At 47.3% G+C, this 18356-nt stretch overlaps 1 protein-coding gene across 2 annotated transcripts in view; it reads left to right on the forward strand.

The window, feature by feature from the left end:
- The first annotated feature begins 7514 nt into the window (after window positions 1-7514).
- The window catches only part of NCAM1 (neural cell adhesion molecule 1), a 57221-nt gene continuing 46379 nt past the window's right edge, over window positions 7515-18356 (forward strand). For both annotated transcript variants that reach the window (XM_026863642.1, XM_026863641.1), the window contains exons 1-6: window positions 7515-7704; window positions 8439-8582; window positions 9447-9584; window positions 10074-10191; window positions 11371-11540; window positions 12396-12538. In XM_026863642.1, coding sequence (XP_026719443.1) covers window positions 8447-8582; window positions 9447-9584; window positions 10074-10191; window positions 11371-11540; window positions 12396-12538 — 705 coding nt within the window. In that variant the 5' untranslated portion in view covers window positions 7515-7704; window positions 8439-8446. The remainder of the gene's footprint in view (window positions 7705-8438; window positions 8583-9446; window positions 9585-10073; window positions 10192-11370; window positions 11541-12395; window positions 12539-18356) is intronic.

The following is an 18356-nucleotide window of genomic DNA, read 5'->3' on the forward strand; positions in this document are numbered from 1 at the left end:
CTCTGAAAATGTAAAGCTCTAGTTCTGCAAGAAGTGAAATGGATTATTGCAGCACACTGTGTGCACAAGCATCTGGATTATTTGGAAGTCTGAACATTTAAACTCATCAAAATCTGGGACTATACGCTGATCAGAAGGTACAGAGACTTGGATTCCCAAGTGCCAAAATAGATTATACATTGAATTTCTTCAGAATGTGTTGCTGTCTGTTGCTATGTAAATGATCTTGCCGCAGACCCTGTGCTGTATGTGTCTGGCAAATAGGACTGGGAGCTTTAATGACACCAGTGTATCAGTGGCTTCGGTAAATACCAGGCACTATTGAGCAGAGGGCTCGGTATTGGAAACTAAAATGGGATTGTTAATGTTGATGCAATTTCTGTCGACGCCGACATTGCAGGGATATCCACCTGTGGTGCCTTCAGTTGGGAAGGTGGAGAAGGACCTTTGCACATAGAGACTGCGGTAGCAGGTCGTGGTGAGGTGGAGGACACTTCACAGACCAAATGACCGCCTCTGACAGAAGCAGTTTGTTGAATGACACTGGCCTCTTGCAGTTTATCTCGGGTAAGGTAAATCAGGTGTAAAGGGCGTTGGATTCACGTGTCTCCGCTTGATCTCTCTTAGAGTAAGCGTTGGAGGGGAGGCTGGTTTTGTTTGGTTTTAGAGCTTGTCCTTTGAGGGAAGTAAATGAATGCTAGAGGAGAGGTGAAAACAGGGAGAGCGTCTTAAAATAGGAATACAAGGGTTGTCCCAACAGCATGGTAGCGATCCAGAACTATGGACATGGGAGCGAAGTGCCACTGGGGCAGGAGCTTGCAGGGTATCACCTGCCCACAGGTGCCTCTGTGCACCTTGTGCTTCCGTCCCTTCGCCGGACATGGAGCCGATCCCGGAGTTCAGTGGCTTTCCCGCAAAGAGTGCGGTCAGTATACTGCTGAGCCTCATGGAAAGATGCGCTGGAGAGGCAGCCCTGTTGTTTTGTATGCTGCGCAGAGGTACCGTGCTTTAAATATGATGAAAGGGTGCGTGCCAGTGCACAGCGATGGCTGGCAGATGAGCGAGGCAGGGATGCAGGTGCCGTGTTCAGGACGGAGGCAGCAATCCATCACTTCTCTGCCTGTATCGGGGCTTTGTGTGATGTCTCCTGCTCAAGTCAGCTCTTGAAGCCTGGTTAGCAGAAAGTGTCTGTCAAGGAGATTTCTCAGGTTAGTATTTTTTTGTAAAAGGGATTAACTAGACCTTGAGCTGCCAGTGATGCAGATACAGTGCTCCGTGCTTCAGCAGTCTCCTTCAGGAAAAGATACACAGTGTGCATCTGACTTACCTGATCCTCTCACCGGGCACTTCACCATCTTGTTCCCAGTATTGGGTTAAAGAACTGAAGTGTAGTGTGAAGTAGATCAGTTAATGTTGGCTCTCTGGTTCTCACTGCTCGCAGGGTGGCAGTTTCTGTGTCGTGGTAATTGCCGGGTTTGAAAAGTGCATTTCCAGTGTTAGTAATAACACCAGGAGGTTTCTTTTCTGCCGCCTTCATGTCGCGGTTGAAGGGACTGTTCTGACTTGCAGGGGGACTGTTGGTGAAGGAATCGTTGCCCTTCTGCATAACCTTTCCAGAAATTCTACTACTTAAGCCAGCACTTGGGAGATTCAAGGCTAACGTTGCAGCTGGCGGAGCAGAGGGAGTACTGCCTGAATGAGGATAACCAAGGGTGTCCTTCCTTCTCTCATTTCGAAAACTCCAAAAAGTTTTGTCTTCCTGTGTCCCAAGGGTGGTTTCTAGGTTTCATTCTCTTGGAAACCTGCCCGTCGCTTCAATGCACAGGAGCTGAGCCCTTAGGAAAAAGAGAAAAAGGGGAAAATCCTGAGATCTGGATGTTGTTGCCTGGGCTCCAATCTCTTGCCTGCTCCTTTCAGCTGTATTTAGAGTAAGACGTTTCTTGGTTGTGTGATTTCCTCCTCCTCTTTGCGTCTACTTGTGGCACAGACGTGCCTAAAAAAGATGTAAGGTAGAGAGCACAGATGCTGAATTCTGGGGTGATGGAAAGTTCAGTGCTTTACACAGAGCCTTTCTTCTCATTTCTAGCTGTAACAGAAAGCACCTGAGAATGGAATGAAAAGCATTAATAACCCCAGCCCGTGCCACTGCCTTCCCAGCGTGCGGCTACTCTCAAAAGTGCAGAAGAGGTCCGTTGGTCTATTTATATAGTGTAGTGTAGCAAGGGAAAAAAAGTATGGGGGGAAAAAAAGAGCTATGAATTTATATTAGATCTCAATTAGCTCAAAGCCGCTTTAGCAGCACCCCGCCGCTTGCTAACAGAGCTTGGCTGAGCAGGAGAGGTGATGACTTGTCTAAATGCCCTTCCTGGGGCTGGGCTGGTTTTCCAAGGCAGTGCTGAGGGGGGGAAATTCAATCCCAACTTCATTGTGTTCCCAGTTGGTTAAAACGTGCAGGGCTCACAAGAGTGTCTTGGAGGGGCTGTCATAAGCCCCTTGACATTACTCAAGAGATCAAGGGATACTTTTATGTCCCCTCCTCCAGAAAGCCTCTTGTCTAGGGAGGATACACAGCCACGCGTGCCAGTGTTAGCCAGCACCGTCCTCTGGTTTCAGTTGACTCTTGCCTGGGTGGTTTCTGTTTCTTGCTGTACCCGGTCTTCGCGATGGAACACCAGCCTGTATCAGCACAGCCTGCTAAAAGCTGGCGAGAGTGAAACTAGAAAAGGGGCACTGCACTGTGTCCTTCGTGGAGCTCGCCTGGCTCCGCTTCATTGCTCCCAGTTAACTCATGAAGAGAAACGCTGTGTCAGAGTGGTTGTTGGGGAGAGAAATGTGCTCAGACGTCTTACCAGCGCATCCTGCTGCTGGGGTCCTGAGCGCTCCGGCGTTCTGTGCAGCGCTGTCTGCTTAACCTCTAGCTCCTTCAGTCAGTGTGTCCGTTACACAGAACACACGCAAAACAGGTTTTAATTTCTGAAGCAGTGCATGGTTCTTTAAAACCCCAGGTGTGTTTGACACCTAAAGCCAATACCTCTGTGGTCTGGAGGTAAAATTAACTGCTCGGGGAGAAGGATTTTCAGGCACTACAGCATGGTAACGGGGAGGGTGACGGACAGAGCATTTCTAATTGCTGAGGAGTGCTCTGGCTGCGTGGGGTAGAGGAATAACTCCGTTAAGGTTATTGTTTTCTGCAAGCTAATGGCTGCAGTTTCAAAATAAAACCTATTCGTTTTGGCCTTTTGAAATTCATACTTGACCTGAACTTGTTGGTCCACAGAGCTGGTGCAGCATTAAGCTATAGCTGGAGGAAAGCCAGAATCCAATTGCATTTTCTGCCTAATGGGTCACAATTTACGCTCTGAAGAAGGCAGTGGTGTTGCTGGGGGGAAAGGGCGTCGGACATGCGTGGGTATGCATGGCGAAGCTTGACTAAATGAACATGAAAGCGGGGAGGTATGCTTGCCTTCTCACTTGTTTAGTACCAGTGTAATTCGGATCAGAAATGGTCATACTGGGCTGTACACAACACGGGCCAGAAACCTGCTGAGCTTTCTTCTTGGCTCTGACTTGCTGTGCCGTGACTGGTGATTCTCTGCTTACTGTACTGAACCAGGATTGTTTTATACAATTAAACACCTGCGACTTTATGCTTTTGGTTTCTGGTGACACTTCCAAAATGGTATGTTCCTTCTTTGCCCGTGAAATCTGCTCAGTTTCACTTTCATAAATAAATGAGGAAAAAATACAGGTTTTTTAGTAGTGGGACTCCAAATGTAGGCTCCTAAGCTAAGCTTAGGTATTGAAGTAGGAGACTTGCCCTACTTCTTAGAGAGCTTCTCAGAGAGGCTGCTTATCCTTGAAAGCCCAACTTCTAATTTGGATATCTAATCACAGATTCAGAAACTGAACTTTGGACTTCTGTTGTGAGTGTTGGCCTCTTTTACTTTCTGAGTGAAGGTGAGAAGACTTTTACAGCAGCAATTATTGGACCCCCTGAACTTTCCACAAAAATTGAACAGTTCACCCAGGAGCTCTGGACGTTCCTTAATAAATTGTTCTCATCTGGGTGAGACTAAGGATTCTTGGTTCTGTAAATTTAATTTCTAAACAGGAGCTATCACTCGCATGCTGAAGACAATATCATAAAAGACAGTTTAATTGATAATTTGAAAACACCCTAAAAGTCCCATTATTGCAAAGTGCCTGTCTCATGCTGATGCCTCCAGTTTCTGGAGTGTTGATACTGGAAACTACTGTAATGTCCCTCTAGAGTATTTGCATCACTGCACATTGCTGCCGCTGCTCTCCAAAGACATTAATTGAGTTTTTAATAGTTTGGGCTCAAATCTAGTTCTGTGGTAATGCAGAAGGATAAATGTTTTAGATAGTACTGCAAAGCAGAAATCTGGTCTGGAGAATCTGAGTTGAACCTTCCCAAGAAGAGCACCCCAGAATATGACTCCAAATGTAAAATTGAAATGTTCCAAAGATTTGTAGAAAAACAACAGCAACAAAAATGAGCCTATAGAAGCAGGCTGTTTAGTCCTCACTGCACTGAATCTCGTAAACCTTCAACCTTTTATTATATTTGGCTCTTTGCAGTTGCAGTTCGGTTTGGGATTGATTGATATTAAAGGAGTATAGTTGAGAGAAAAGAGATTGCCCGTAAATAAAACAGGCTGAATGCCGGAGCTGGAGGGGCAGCGTATACTTCATTGAAAAGCACGAGGAAGGTGGGAGGGTGCCCTCAGACATGTGAGTTAAATAAAGGTGTCCAAAGGAAGATTGAAAACATCTGAAAATCCTTTTGATTTCTTCCAAAAACAGTATTCTCAAATATTGTCTCTGAAATAATTTTCTGACGTGGATTATTTTTCGATAATTCCTTTGAGGCCGTGCTGGATCCAGTTGTAGGGAGCGCAGGAGGTCCAGTACCTTCCACTGAGCCCAGGCTCCCTCAGTTCCAGACAAGTGTGCAGTAGATGCTTCACTCAGGTCCACGGAACATCTGCTCCATCTCTGCTGCCAAAACACCTTCAGTTTCTTATTTAAAAATAAAATAACGTAAAATAAACAAGAAAACAACTAAAACACACTAACCTAAAAGCCAAAGCAATGATGACATTCCATGGCAAGACAGTGGAAGAGACCAAAGTATTGCTAATACTTCCATCCCTGCAGTAGGAGGGAGTTGGGTGAAATGTGCCTGGATGAACTTGGAAGGAAGTCTCAGGCAGTACTGTGAAGGCAGAAATCAGCCTGTCAGTAGTCCCTGTACCTGAGGAAATTCCCTTCCTGGGGCAGGCATGCTCTGTCTGCCGTAAACGCCTCCGGTGCGCCGGCGCTTTGGACCATTTCTGGCTGGAACATCAGAGCAGGAGACCGAGGCAGATCGAAGACCCAAAGTACGCCAGTGACTTCCACGCTGCCTTTGTGATGTTGGTGACCGGGGCCTGGATGAATACGGTATCATACAGAGCACCAAGAGGTCTCCAAAGCAAACATTGTTTGTGTTTGCTGCCGGGATAGGCCTGTGAGCCAGTTCCAGTTCGAGTTCAGAGGCGGTGATGTTCTGGTGGGCACACCAAGCGTGCTCCCTAGCGTTGCAGCGCGGTAGAGATTTGAACACAAATCGGCCCTTTCTGTGTCATTTCATGTGGGTTTATAAAGGGCTAGAAGTAACTCAGTGCTAGCAGCTTCTCTTCTGTCCTCGGGTCCATGGCACTGTCCAGTCAGATAACTACTGATGAGGAGCAAGGCTCACGAAGCCAGGAATGCTCCACCCTGTACTCTTCCTCAGGATGGCTAAGGGAGCCGCGGGGATTGGAAGCCTTGGAGCTCTTTTCCTGAAGACCACTCCTGTTGTCTAACCATCTTCTCTGTGCTCCTTTCTTTTCCAGCCTCTCTACAAGTGGACATTGTTCCAAGCCAGGGGGAGATCAGCGTTGGAGAATCTAAGTTCTTCTTATGCCAAGGTGAGCAATGGCTTAGGACATCACTTGTCTCTATCTGGGTTTGCTGGGAAAGCCAATCAGTGTGTTAACTCTGAGATAAAAGCTCCAGTGCCAGGTCTAGCTGCAAGAGCTCTTGCTCTTTCTCTCTCGTATGCCCTTACGGTTTGTAAGACTGAACAGCAAAGGCAACACATGCTGTTTACTGGAAACAGTAAATGCATTCTCCCTTGAGAGCTAGCAACAGAAAGCAGCTCCAGCGACGGATTTTAAAATGAAAATACGGGTGCTGGAGTGTTGTCTCTAAACTTGAGCAATAGCCACAACAAATGGGACCTTGCATCATTCAGCAGCTCTTTGACCTCTTGAATTGAGAATTAAGCCTGTTGTTTTTCCAAGTTGTTTGTCTAATTAACTGCTAACAGCAGTAATGGGAGTGTTGGGTGACGCGAGAATTGTTACCTCTGCAACTGAGGATTTTAATGCTGCTGAAAACCTGCACTTCTGGTGACACAATTTTGTGTTTGTTCAGGTGCTCAGCTGCCCTGGGCCCTTCTCCTGCACCGTACGGTGCAGTGCTGACCCGATCCGGGTACCTCAAAGCGGGTCCTACAGTTTTATGGCATTTTCCAAATTAGCATCCTTGTGTCCTCTTCAGAGGTTGTCCTGAAAGCAGCTGGCCTGGTTTCTAATTGGAGGAATTAGTATTTTGTAGCGTTGACGTGATAACATCCTGAAGCATGACACAGAGCAAATAGGTGCTATAGTGAGCTCTGGGAGCAAAGTGCCATCAGAGGCCCCTGATTCCTCAGGAGCATACTGACAGGGACAAGTGCTGAGGTGGTGGGATGCAGAGGTGCTGAACTGCAGGGTAAATTGTTAATTGTAAATTGTCAGTGCTTTAAGAATGAAAGTATACTCTGAGCAGGTGCTGCTGTGATGATATTTGCATTCAGAGAACTGGGGGGTGAATTAAAATCCCTCCAGTAATAAGAGTTTGTCCCAAATAACAAAGCCACGCTGAGGAATGCAGAGACGGGAGCTGCAAGGAGACAGCCTAGAACCTCTCAGTGACAGTTGTGACTTACGGTGGGTCCAGTGGAAGGTTTCAGCCGATGAATGCCAGAACTGCTGCTACAGCAACGGCCCCGTTTCGGTACGGACGGAGCCCAGCCTGCAGGTTGGGTGTTTATTGAAAACATGATGGAGCTGCAGCAAGGAGAGAATTTTATGTCCAAGCTGATCTGCATGGTGGAGGGACTGGGATGTGGAACCCCAGGGTGCATAGAAGGCCATGCTGGACTAAAATGAGTGAACCCCTCTAGAACAGAAAGCCAACCAAGTACCATTTCTGCAGGGCAGGAGCTGCCCACTCACAGTGCTGTGAGACAGAATTTCCTTTGCTTCTCAGGTACCAGAAGCCCTTCCCCTGGGTCAGTGTTCCGCGTAATGCTACTGGTTGTATTTAATTCCCTCTGCTCAGATTTGTTGGGATCTCATTTCAATTTGCTCTGTTTTCTTTTATTGTCCCCAGTGGCAGGGGAGGCCAAGTACAAAGACATTTCCTGGTTTTCCCCTAATGGTGAGAAGCTGACGCCGAACCAACAGCGCATCTCGGTGGTGCGAAATGATGACTTCTCCTCCACCCTCACCATCTACAACGCCAACATCGATGATGCTGGCATCTATAAATGCGTTGTCAGTAGCGTGGAGGAGGGAGACTCCGAGGCCACCGTCAATGTGAAAATTTTCCGTAAGAGAGCGGCTCCGAGGCTATTTTCTGGTCTACCTTGCACATGTATGAGGCAAGATTAGGGAGGCAACTGTTTTACCTTCCTAGAAAAGGCTATTTTGAAAGGGGAAGAAGGAGGGTGAAAAGAGGGGATGTTAAGAAGATGCAGCTTTCTCCTTTCTTGGTTGTGAGGGGTAAGTGGGAACTAGGAGCATGGCTTGTCAGGGCATTCCCAGCACGTCTCCTGCTTAAATCCTTCTGAAAGACAGGAGGGCAAGGGCTAGAAGGAGAAGGTTCTAGCGTATCAGAAATGTCTGGGAGGAGTAAACAGAGAGAGCAGCTTTTGTGGCTGTCAAACATGCTACGAGATAAGACTCCCGTTGAGTAAAGAGGATCACACATTCGGAAGGGTTTATAAGAAGCCATCAGTGTGTTGTCCAGCAGAGCCGTGACAGCAGCTCCTCCCTTTCCTCTGGAAAGCTGAGCAGTTCCAAGTTCACATTTTCTCTTTGCAGTGTGGGGAAATCTCTGAGCTGGGTGGAGTGTTGGCTCGGCCCGCTGGGAGGCAGGCTGGGAAATGAGGTTCCTGTGTTGCAGTGCATTGAGTCAGGCACACTTGTTTCCCCTGGGAACAAGAAGATTTCTAGAGACCATGTCTTCTGGGGTGTCTTTGCTCTCCTCAGGCTTCGAGTCAGGAGCACAGCTTGAGGTGTGCTGGGAAAGCTGCAGTGACTTTCTCCTTCCGTTGTTTCCAGAAAAGCTGATGTTCAAGAATGCTCCCACTCCTCAGGAATTCAAGGAAGGGGATGATGCTGTGATTGTGTGTGATGTGGTCAGCTCGCTGCCTCCTACCATCATCTGGAAGCACAAAGGCAGGGATGTTATCCTAAAAAAAGATGGTAAGGCACAAGAGGTGTCTTGGTGCTTGTCCGTTCAGGGGTCAAATGTCCATCTCCCATCAGGGCTCAAATCAGGCTTATGCAAGGGGTTCAGGAGAACAAAATGGGGCTCAGGAGAGAGGAGAGAAGCAGTCTGTACCTAACACTAGGTCTTAGGATGTGAATTTAGTTATTCAAGGTGCTGTGGTTTGGCAGTGGCACGGCAATAACGTTCCCACAGAAAAGGCCATCAGGCTTTGACGCTGGAATAGACCAAGGAACGTGAGAAAAGGTTCTCGGATAAAAGAAATGTCATTAGACAGAAAAGTTGCATGCTGCGGTACTCTCCAGTCTTCCTGAGGAAAAGGGGCTAAAAGCTGCTTGCCGAGAACCTTTCCCTTCCTTTCAAAATGCTGCAGACTGTCATGCCCAGGGGGGCATTTTACCCCAGAGGGGACCCCAGAGCCTTGACTCCAGTTGGGATCCCTGCCTCAGCGGTGCTTCCCACGTCTGCTTGTTGCAGGCACAAGGGAACTGTTGTAAGACTTGAACTCTGCCACCCTTGGGCAGGAGGGGCAAGTTACAGATTGCTTGTTGTCTGGTACTAATGAAACGCAAATGTGTTTGTGTGTGTCTGTCTGTTTATCCCTCTGTGTACTTATGGTACAAAGCACCAGAGCAGTTTGCCTGCCACCCACATCTGGGTTCGTTCTTGGCAACATCAGATCCAGTTACAGCAGCATCTCCATTAAATGATGGGAAGGGAAATTTTATTACACTAAGCCTTGTCCCAACCCAGAAAGGGCAAGGAGAGGAGAACCACCTCAGGAAAGCTCACTGCAGGTGACAGGATGCCTGGACGAACCTTCCTTTTGTCTTTTCTAGTTCGATTCATAGTCCTGTCCAACAACTACCTGCAGATCCGGGGAATCAAGAAAACTGATGAAGGGACGTACCGCTGTGAGGGCCGGATCTTGGCTCGTGGGGAGATCAACTTCAAAGATATTCAGGTCATTGTAAACGGTGAGCAGCTCGGAGTGGGGACAGGGTGTGCAGCGCCCGCGCTCCAGGCTGCCGATGGCACTGGTACTTCAGATTCACACTCGCGGTTTGCCATCAGCTTACTAGTCTTTTGCTGCTGTGTCCCGTAAAAATGTCAATGAAATCGACTGTTTACCAGGTGTTTACCGGAAACTGTCACGTCAAGAGAGACCTTAAGTGTCTCATGACTTACGAGCGAGGTACTGATGTTGTTGGGCCTCAAGTGGTTTTGCCCGCAATGCTGCCTTTCCGTGCATCCCCCCACTCCCTGCCTTTCCTTCCCTGTGCCGATTGCTTTGGAGAGATCCTGCGTCAGACCTGCTGACTGAAACCTGCAGGTGATGGCGTAAGGGTTTGGCTTCCTCGGGACATCTCTGTGTGTTGGAGAGATTTACCGTGAGCCTTCCAGGGCCCACGCTTGCTCACATCTCCTGTCCTTTCTAACTTGAGTGTGGATTCCTTCTCTTCTAGTACCTCCTTCTGTGCGTGCCAGGCAGAGCACTATGAACGCCACTGCCAACCTCAGCCAGTCTGTCACCTTAGCCTGTGATGCTGATGGCTTTCCTGAGCCAACCGTGACGTGGACAAAGTAAGATGCTGTGTACAATGTCCTGGTTGTGTGTGAGCGTGGATGTTTTCACAAAGGCCTGGAAAACCAGGCTGGAGGGAAAGCAGCGTTTTAACTGGAATAAGATTGATTAATTTTTCTCACCAGTGAAAGAAAAGCCTTATAACGGAATTGCAGCTAGCTTCGGTTTGGGGTTGATCCAGGTAGGCAGCTAAGTACCACTTAGTACCTGCCTCTCGAGGGGGATGGGGAAGGGTAAAATCCCAAAGCTCTCACGGGTTGAGATAAAGACATTTTAACAGATAAAGCAAAGCTGTGCGTGCAGGCAAAGCAAAGTGAGGAATCCATTCGGTCCTTGCCGTTGTCAGGCAGGTGTTTAGGCAGGTCAGCTGCCCCAGCTATATCCCCTCCTAACTTGTGCGCTCCCAGCCTACTCGCTGTCAGGGCGGTGTAAGAAACAGAAAACCCTTTGACACGGTGTCGTGTTATCAACACTGTTTTGGTCGCAAACCCAAAATGTAGCGCTATATGAGCTACTAGGAAGAAAATTAACTCTGAGCCAAAACCAGTGCAGCTGCCTGGAAAAATGAGAATAACAGTAAAAGTATCAATTTTTTTCCCTGTCCCATTGCATCCTTTGTCAAGCTGCAAATAGAGAAGAAGCTTCACGTTGACCAGACCCATCCCGTGGGTCAGTTTATTATCATCTGTTGCACTGGTGGGGAAACACAACAATGGGTGCTGTAACTTGTATTTGTCGTGCCAGAAGATCCTCACCTGAAGTCTTGCTCTCCATTTTATTGGGTCTAAATTTCACTGTCAGGCACTGATACAGACTTCAGGTGTGCTGTTCTTGAAATTGTGTAGCCTTTGGTGAAGGTTACGAGCACGGTTGTAATGTTGAAATAGCTGATGACAGCTCGGAGTGCTGCCTCGATATGCAAGGACAGGAGCCACCTTCAGGGGTGTTTGTGTAGAGGCTGCGCCAGGAGGGGGAAGGTTCAGCTCCCAAGAGCCATAAGGCAGGAGGGATTGGGAATGGATCAAAATGTAAACTTCGTAACCCACAGGGAAGGGAAAAGGTGGTGGGCTCTCCTAGTCTGAGGAGTTTCAGCGTAGTAATGCCTTTGTAGTGTTAACAAGTCTAAATAGCCTTCGCTTCTGCTCCCCAACACAGCCAGTGTGCTTTGTGCCCTGCAGGGATGGAGAGCAAATAGAAGAGGCTGATGATGAAGAGAAATACAGTTTTAACTACGATGGGTCTGAGCTCGTCATCAAGAAGGTGGATAAGAGTGACGAAGCAGAATACATCTGCATTGCTGAGAACAAGGCTGGCGAGCAGGATGCCACTATTCATCTCAAAGTCTTTGGTAACCATGAGCTTACTGTCCCCCCTTTCCCACCCCGCTGGCTATTGGTGGCTCACTAGGGCAAGCTGGGAGTAACTTACTTATCCCAGTTAATGCTGATGTGTCTTACCCAGAGCTGCTTCTCTCCCAAGCGATGCTGTGCACCTCTGCCACCATGATGCTGTGTGCGTGTCTGAAACGGGTGCCGACTCCACTCCTCTCTGATAAAAGAAATTCAGTCCTGTGCAGGGGTGGTGCGAGATTCTCATGGTACCTGAAATATTTTCCTGGCCCAGAGGGCTGAATCCTAATCCAACCAAAGCTGCTGTTAAAAGGGCTTTAGCACTTCAGTGGGACTTGCTATAACCTGGCCGGGGGGGGGGAACTGCACCCACCACTGGGCAAATGACCGTGAGCTTGCAGGGGTGATTCAGCAGCTTTCCTGATTCCCTGAGTCTGGGAGCGTTACGGAATATCATTCTGTCCGTCCCATCTCTCTGCCAGCCACTTGACAAAGCTACTTTATCCAAAGGCTAATTTGGGGCAGAGAGAGTAGGCAGCAAGGTGGAAGATTTAGCTGATAATCTCAGAAATTGATGGTTTGTACGGCATGAAATGGGTTCTGCTTCAGATCTACTCTTTTCTAGTCCTGTCTTATAAGCCTCATCTGTAAGTGTGTCTAGAAAAGGTCTCCTAGTTCTGCAAGGAGGTACCACACCTCCTCTCCAATGTCCCTCTGCTCCCTTCCCCACGTAGCAGTAAACTTGTGCCAATTCAGAAGCCTTTTTTTCCCCAGTGTTGCTTGTTTCAGCCTGTTGCTGTTGACAGACAAGCTTCATTCGGAGCACCAACTGAACGAAGGCTTTTTCTTTTCAGCAAAACCCAAAATCACCTATGTGGAGAATAAAACAGCCATGGAGCTGGAGGACCAGATTACACTGACCTGTGAGGCGTCTGGGGACCCGATCCCTTCCATCACTTGGAGAACTTCCACCCGGAACATTAGCAGTGAAGAGAAGGTATAACCTTTCCCAAAACCATGGTCTCATCTGCCGGGATGGGTGCAGCCTGTATCTGTCTGCCTCTGCTGAGCCAGCATGCACGGTAGCCACATGCAGATGCACGTGGAAATCACGGTGATTCCCCTCTCTGTAGTGAGAACACGTGGGGTCCTACACAGCCTGTCTGCTGAAGGGTCAGATCCAGCTGAAGCAGTGCCATGGGTGTCCTTTGGTACCAAGAGCCTTCTCGGTCCATAGCAGCTGAGGATGTGCTTTCTGCTTCCTGCTGGTATCACTCTGAGTTGAGTTAACTTGGAAAGCAGTAGGGCCTGGATCCTTTTCAGAGGAGTTTCCAAAGGGACCTACAGTTGCAGGAAGCTTGTGAAAGGGTTTTTCCCTTCAGTTTGCAAGCTGAGAGGTGGGAACGAGCACCCTGACTGCAGTGTTGTCCGTGCTGTCACGATGATGGTATGATCGGGGAGAGCGGCAGGTGGAGAGCCGCGGGGTATTATCTCTCAAAGATGCAGCGGACCAAAATGAGCCTGTTAATTCCTTCTTGCCCTTCTGTATTGTATTCTAGTAGTGCATGTGTCTGAAGCACGAACGCCTGGCTGCCTTTGTGTTCACCTGTTTCGTTGATCACATCAATACCATTTTGTTCTTAAAAGGCAAAAATAATTAGCAGTTTTTCTTTTAAGAGAGTGCTGTTTTTCTTTATTGGCTATGATTCTCCTTAACTAAACAAGATAAGGATGCGCTCTATTCTGTAGATATTTCATAATAGCTGCACAAGTTATCAGGAGGCATAGCTGAAAGCCCAGAAAAAAGTAGGAGCAAGGAGTTGTTGCTTATTAATGATCTTCTAATAACAGGATGCTTCGAGGCTCAGCTAACTTGGACGTACCAGGAGCTCTGACTCCGTGTGAAGGCAGCAGCTGATAGACTGTGAAAGTCTTAAAGCAACAGAGGTACCCACTGTCACCGTCCCCACAGCTGCCTTTCCGCGCTGTAGCTTCCTAAATGAGCTTTTTTTAATTGCTTCTCTGATGTCATCTCTTCACCGGGATGTTAATCTGTAACTTCTTAATCATGGTGCCAAAGTTTTCCAGCCTTTAATTCTTTCTTAGCATCTTTTGGATTTGAGGGCTGGTCTAAGTCCCTGCAGTGTTTCGAGAGAGCTGTTCATTGCCTCCAAAAGCTGTTGGCGTGGGCTCTCACTACAGGATGACTGGGGGACCTGTTTTGACAGGATGAGATTATTCATGGTCTTGTCTCTGTCTAGGAGAGCAGTAGCAGGAGCTCAGTGCTCCAGTGCATCTAGCACTAGAGTTTGGATCACAGCCACAGAGGAGAGCTTTGACAGGGATGACATAAAAACTGAAATAACACTAGGCCAAGCAGAAGTCGGTAGGAGAGCCTGTTTGCAGAGTCCCGTCTGTCCGGCCCAGTTAAACTAACAAGGTCTCAGTGGCAAAACTGCTAACCATTTTTGAGACTCTCATATATCCTGCTTGATGCTGTTAAGTTGATGATCAATATTAAGGAAAATGTCAATACTCTGATAGTTTCTTATATAGATGGGGGGAAATCAGAGGTTTGGGGAACTATTACATGTCTCATGGACTGGTTCAAACCTTCAAGGAAAACATTTTTTTAATTTATTTTTTTTTTTAATTGTATACCATGCACTTTCTAGGCAGAATTTTGTGTGTGGGTGTGTTTTGTTCTCTATCTTGTGCTGTAAGTTTAGGTGAATGGTACAGATGTCCAGAAAATCCTCAGGTCAAAGTAACTCTGATTAACATTCTGTTACGTGTACAACCAAACGCATAGATTCAGTTTACTGTCCACTGACTGTCTCTGGGATAGCGCAGGGAAATGGATGGTCTTTGATGGGGACAAACTCCACTGGTTTTAAAATTATCAAGCTTTAGGTACTTGGATGCATCTGTCTTGCTACGTGCTGTTCCCTTTTGTAATCATATCTCAGTCCAGATTTTTAAAGGTCTGGAGGTGCCTTAATTCCCATGAACGTCTTTCCACGAACACCTGGTGTTTTAGAAAAACCTACCCAGACCCCCAAACAGCCTCTCTGGCTTAGAGGTTTTCCCCCCCTCAGTCTGTCCAAGAACATGAACAGTCTGAGATGTGGACACAGGGCTGGAGGTGCTGTCGCTCAAACACCCGGATTGACAATGTCACAAGTGTTTCACTATTCCCACACTTCCCCGAGAGATCTGTTGACATCCTGGCCTGCATAGCCAAAGAGTCTCCTCTCTGTGTCTGTGCCCACATGATATGGCACCCCTTGGAAAAACAATCTTTTGCTTTGAGGATGGTTTGCAAAGGTAAGTGGCTGTGACTGTGCTCTAGCAAAATCAGATGATTGACAACTGCATCCCAGCACGGATGAGCAGACCAGACTTCCAGATACTGGCATGCTGGAAGCGTGCTCTTCCTAGTCAGCTTGCACTCTTCCGCCCTGCAGAGAGTGCAAGTAAAATTAAAAATTAAAACACATCTAAGCAATTTTTATTTTTTTTTTACTTTGGTTGTGAATGTAGGAACAGGCTACTTAGGAGAAACTTTTGTCCTGTCAGTCTGAGATTCCTGTCCTACTGCAAAACACAGCGAGAACTAACACACCCGGGAAGTCAACAGCATCATGATTTGAAGTGTTTTGGCCTTCTCTTTCCTCCGGTATTTACTGCTGTGCTGTTTTAGGGACGAGGAATGCTTTCTCCTGGAATAATACGAGGTGTAAAGCTGATCAAGTCAGTATGCCATGCTCCTCATCACCTTCGGGAGGCTTCGTGCCCTTTTAAAGCGACATGTTTCTTCTCTTGCTCCAGCAGAATCCTAAGTGTTACTCAGTAAATACAGTTCTGCTCTGTTGTGTATTGGTGGAGAGAAGCTTCGCAGTTTTAAGGAGGCACGAGCGTGTTTCCCGTCAGGTTTTTGGATGCGTCAGTTGCTGACTGCTCTCTGAGCTGCTCCGTGAAGGTGTGTGGGACAGTCCGCAGTCTCTTCCCAGCAGTGTAGCTCGGTGTGTGAGGGATGGGAGGTGTAGCAGGTGGTGGTTTTATGCGGGCCTTCTGTCCCCTTGCCAGAGCTGGCAGTAGGTCTGTCTGTGGCACAGGGTCCCGCTCAGTACCGCTGCCTGGCCCCTGCATCATGTCACCAGTTTCTGTAGTGGCAAGTCAAAAATAAAGCGAAGGTTTTCTCACCAGAATGAAGGAATCGAAGAACAGAGGGAAGAGATCAGCTCTGGTATTCTTCCTCCTTTATCCTGATTACAGTTTAACCTGTAGGTGTTATGGGACCTCTTCCACCGGGGCTGTCCCACAAGGTTCCCTGTTCCCAAAGCAGGAAAATGCAAAGTCTGACTTCCGAAGGGATCGGTGTGTGCGAGGCCCCTTTAGGAGGTGAGCGCTTCTTGGAATAACAGATGTCGTCTTGCTCGCCCCTCAGGCGGGGGAATTACGTTGCTGCAGTGTGCGACCCCGAGGAACAGCCCAACATCCTTCCACTTGTTTTCTGGGTTACTGTTACTGAGCCTCTGTCAGCTCGGTGTTGGTGGCAGCTAGAGCAAATAGATAAACTGTTAAAAATTTAGAAAGCTTTGCCTGAAAACAACTTGATTAAATTCCGGCAAGGTAAGGAGTGCCCCCGTGCTGGGATGTAAGCATTGGGCTGCCAGTGTTGCAGCAGCATGCTAGGGCACAATAACCAACAGTTCCCTTGCACAGCTCACACGAGGTCAAATTTAGCATGAAGTAATTAAAAAAACTGTAAAAAAAACAAAAAATAAAATAAATTGACCGAAATAAAAAAGAGCCAAATACTCTGCCGATGCAAATGAGCATTGTTGCAATACCATCGGCAAAGTGCTTCTAGACGCGATGCAGCGGATCTAACATTTCAAAATTTAACTTGTTTCATTTCCTGATTATTTTTTTTTTCTTTTAAGTGGACCCTGAATACAATTCCCTGCCTTAAATTTGTGTTGTGCTTCATATCTTATGAGATGTCCGTGGGAATATCTCTGGATTTAATCATCCGGGGAGTAAAGTACATTGGCAGTTCCTAGGCACTCTGTTCTAACTGCAGATGCTCCCGTTTAACAACTTGCTTCCCAAGGGAGGGGAAGATTCCAGCTTGCACAAGGGTCTTGGTTCCCCCCCTGTCCCCTCCGTGGTGCTGAGTAGAGCTTGTGTATCTCTTTGTCTTGCTGAGGGAGAGGTACTAGGAGACTCTTCAAGATGGAGAATGTGGTTCTGTCTTTTTTCCCCACACCCACGAGTGCCATTACGAAGAGACAGCAAATTCAAGGAGTGTGGGAACAGGCTTTTCTGCTCCTTCATCTTCCTTTAGGTTGACAAGTACTGAACGCCAAAAGATGTCTCTTTTGTCTTTTTTTTCTTTTTTCTTTTTTCTTAAATCCCTCTGTGCTGACTCATAGAGACTCAGGGAATGGGTTGGGAAGGGGATGTGCCTGGGTATAAGCGGGGAGGTTCCCTGGCTAGCCTGGCTTGCTCAGGTCCAGTGAATTACTGGTACATCAGAGAGGGATTATGCTGGATTATTATGGTTGCCTGTTCAGTTTTTAAGGAATTTGTGCACAACAGGATATATATGTATACATACACATAGAAATTACCAGGTGATGGGAGCGTCCTAGCCCATGCAGGTAGGTGTTGGTGGCTTTACCTCAGGTCTCGAGTTACAAGCAAATAACTTTTATCAAAGACATTCTAAAATGAGACTGTCTGTCCCATATGTTAATGCTTAAGTCTCACAGTGTTCACGGGAAGCACTGTGGCAGTGACACTCTGTCTTTTTTAATTCTCATTTCCTAAGCTTTCATCTCCATTTCTGTAATGTCACTCTTGTCTGTGCTGTTACATCCCCCCGTTGGCAATGCTTGTGCCTCATGTTCTATAATGCCATCACGGCTGCGATATTAGCAGGTGATTTTTGACTCCTGAACTGAAATGGATCAAGTTGCAATTGAAATGGAGACCAAAAAAAAAAAAAATAAAAATTGAAAGATAAATTACAGGGGGAAAATAAATGGAACCCAGCAACTTTGGTCTCTCTGAACCACAGTGGATGTGGCTCACACTGTTGGTGGCTTTCTCTGAATGGGAAATGTGTGTTTCTTGGTAAGGTTTGTGCATGTTTCACTGATGCCTGTTGTTTGGCTGCCCCGAGGCCGTGAAGGACTGGGCGCACGTGCCCCTGAGGATGACGAGCCGGACGGTATCAGCTGGAGGGGCGAGGTTCTGCCCTGCTCTCTCCTGCCCAGGCGGGTCGTACCGTGTCAGGGCTCTGCAGTTCAAGGTCTCCCACTCCTGGCGCAGTGTGCATGTGGAAATGTGTACAGATGCATGATCACATTAACGAGACGAGTGTTAATGTTAATCAGTGTGTGTGGGTGGCTAACCAGCCAGTGTTAGAAAACCGGTTCCATAACTACCGTTGTAGTTGAGTGACCTAGGTCCTAAGAGTCACTTCCCCAGTGCGGTGGGAACAGATTTCGAGAAATGGCGAGATGTGACAAGGGGAATAGTCACTCCGCGGGTAAAAACAAAAGCAGTCTTTAGGTATCATCAGCCTTTGTTTAATCATTTTAAGACCAATTTCTAGGATATTAAATTTCGAATGCGAATCTAAATTGGGAAATGGAAATTGTGATCACCCCACACACATGAGATGTGCAACTTGGAGCCTGCATGTGCACAGAACGCAGCGTGCTGCATACATTATGATACCTAAAAGCAACCTTTGATAAACTTTTTTATTGCTTTTTTTTTTTTTTTTTTTTTTTTTTTTT

The sequence above is a fragment of the Athene cunicularia genome (assembly GCF_003259725.1).
Source record: "Athene cunicularia isolate RWA chromosome 24 unlocalized genomic scaffold, athCun1 chr24_part1, whole genome shotgun sequence".
Classification (NCBI taxonomy): Eukaryota; Metazoa; Chordata; class Aves; order Strigiformes; family Strigidae; genus Athene; species Athene cunicularia.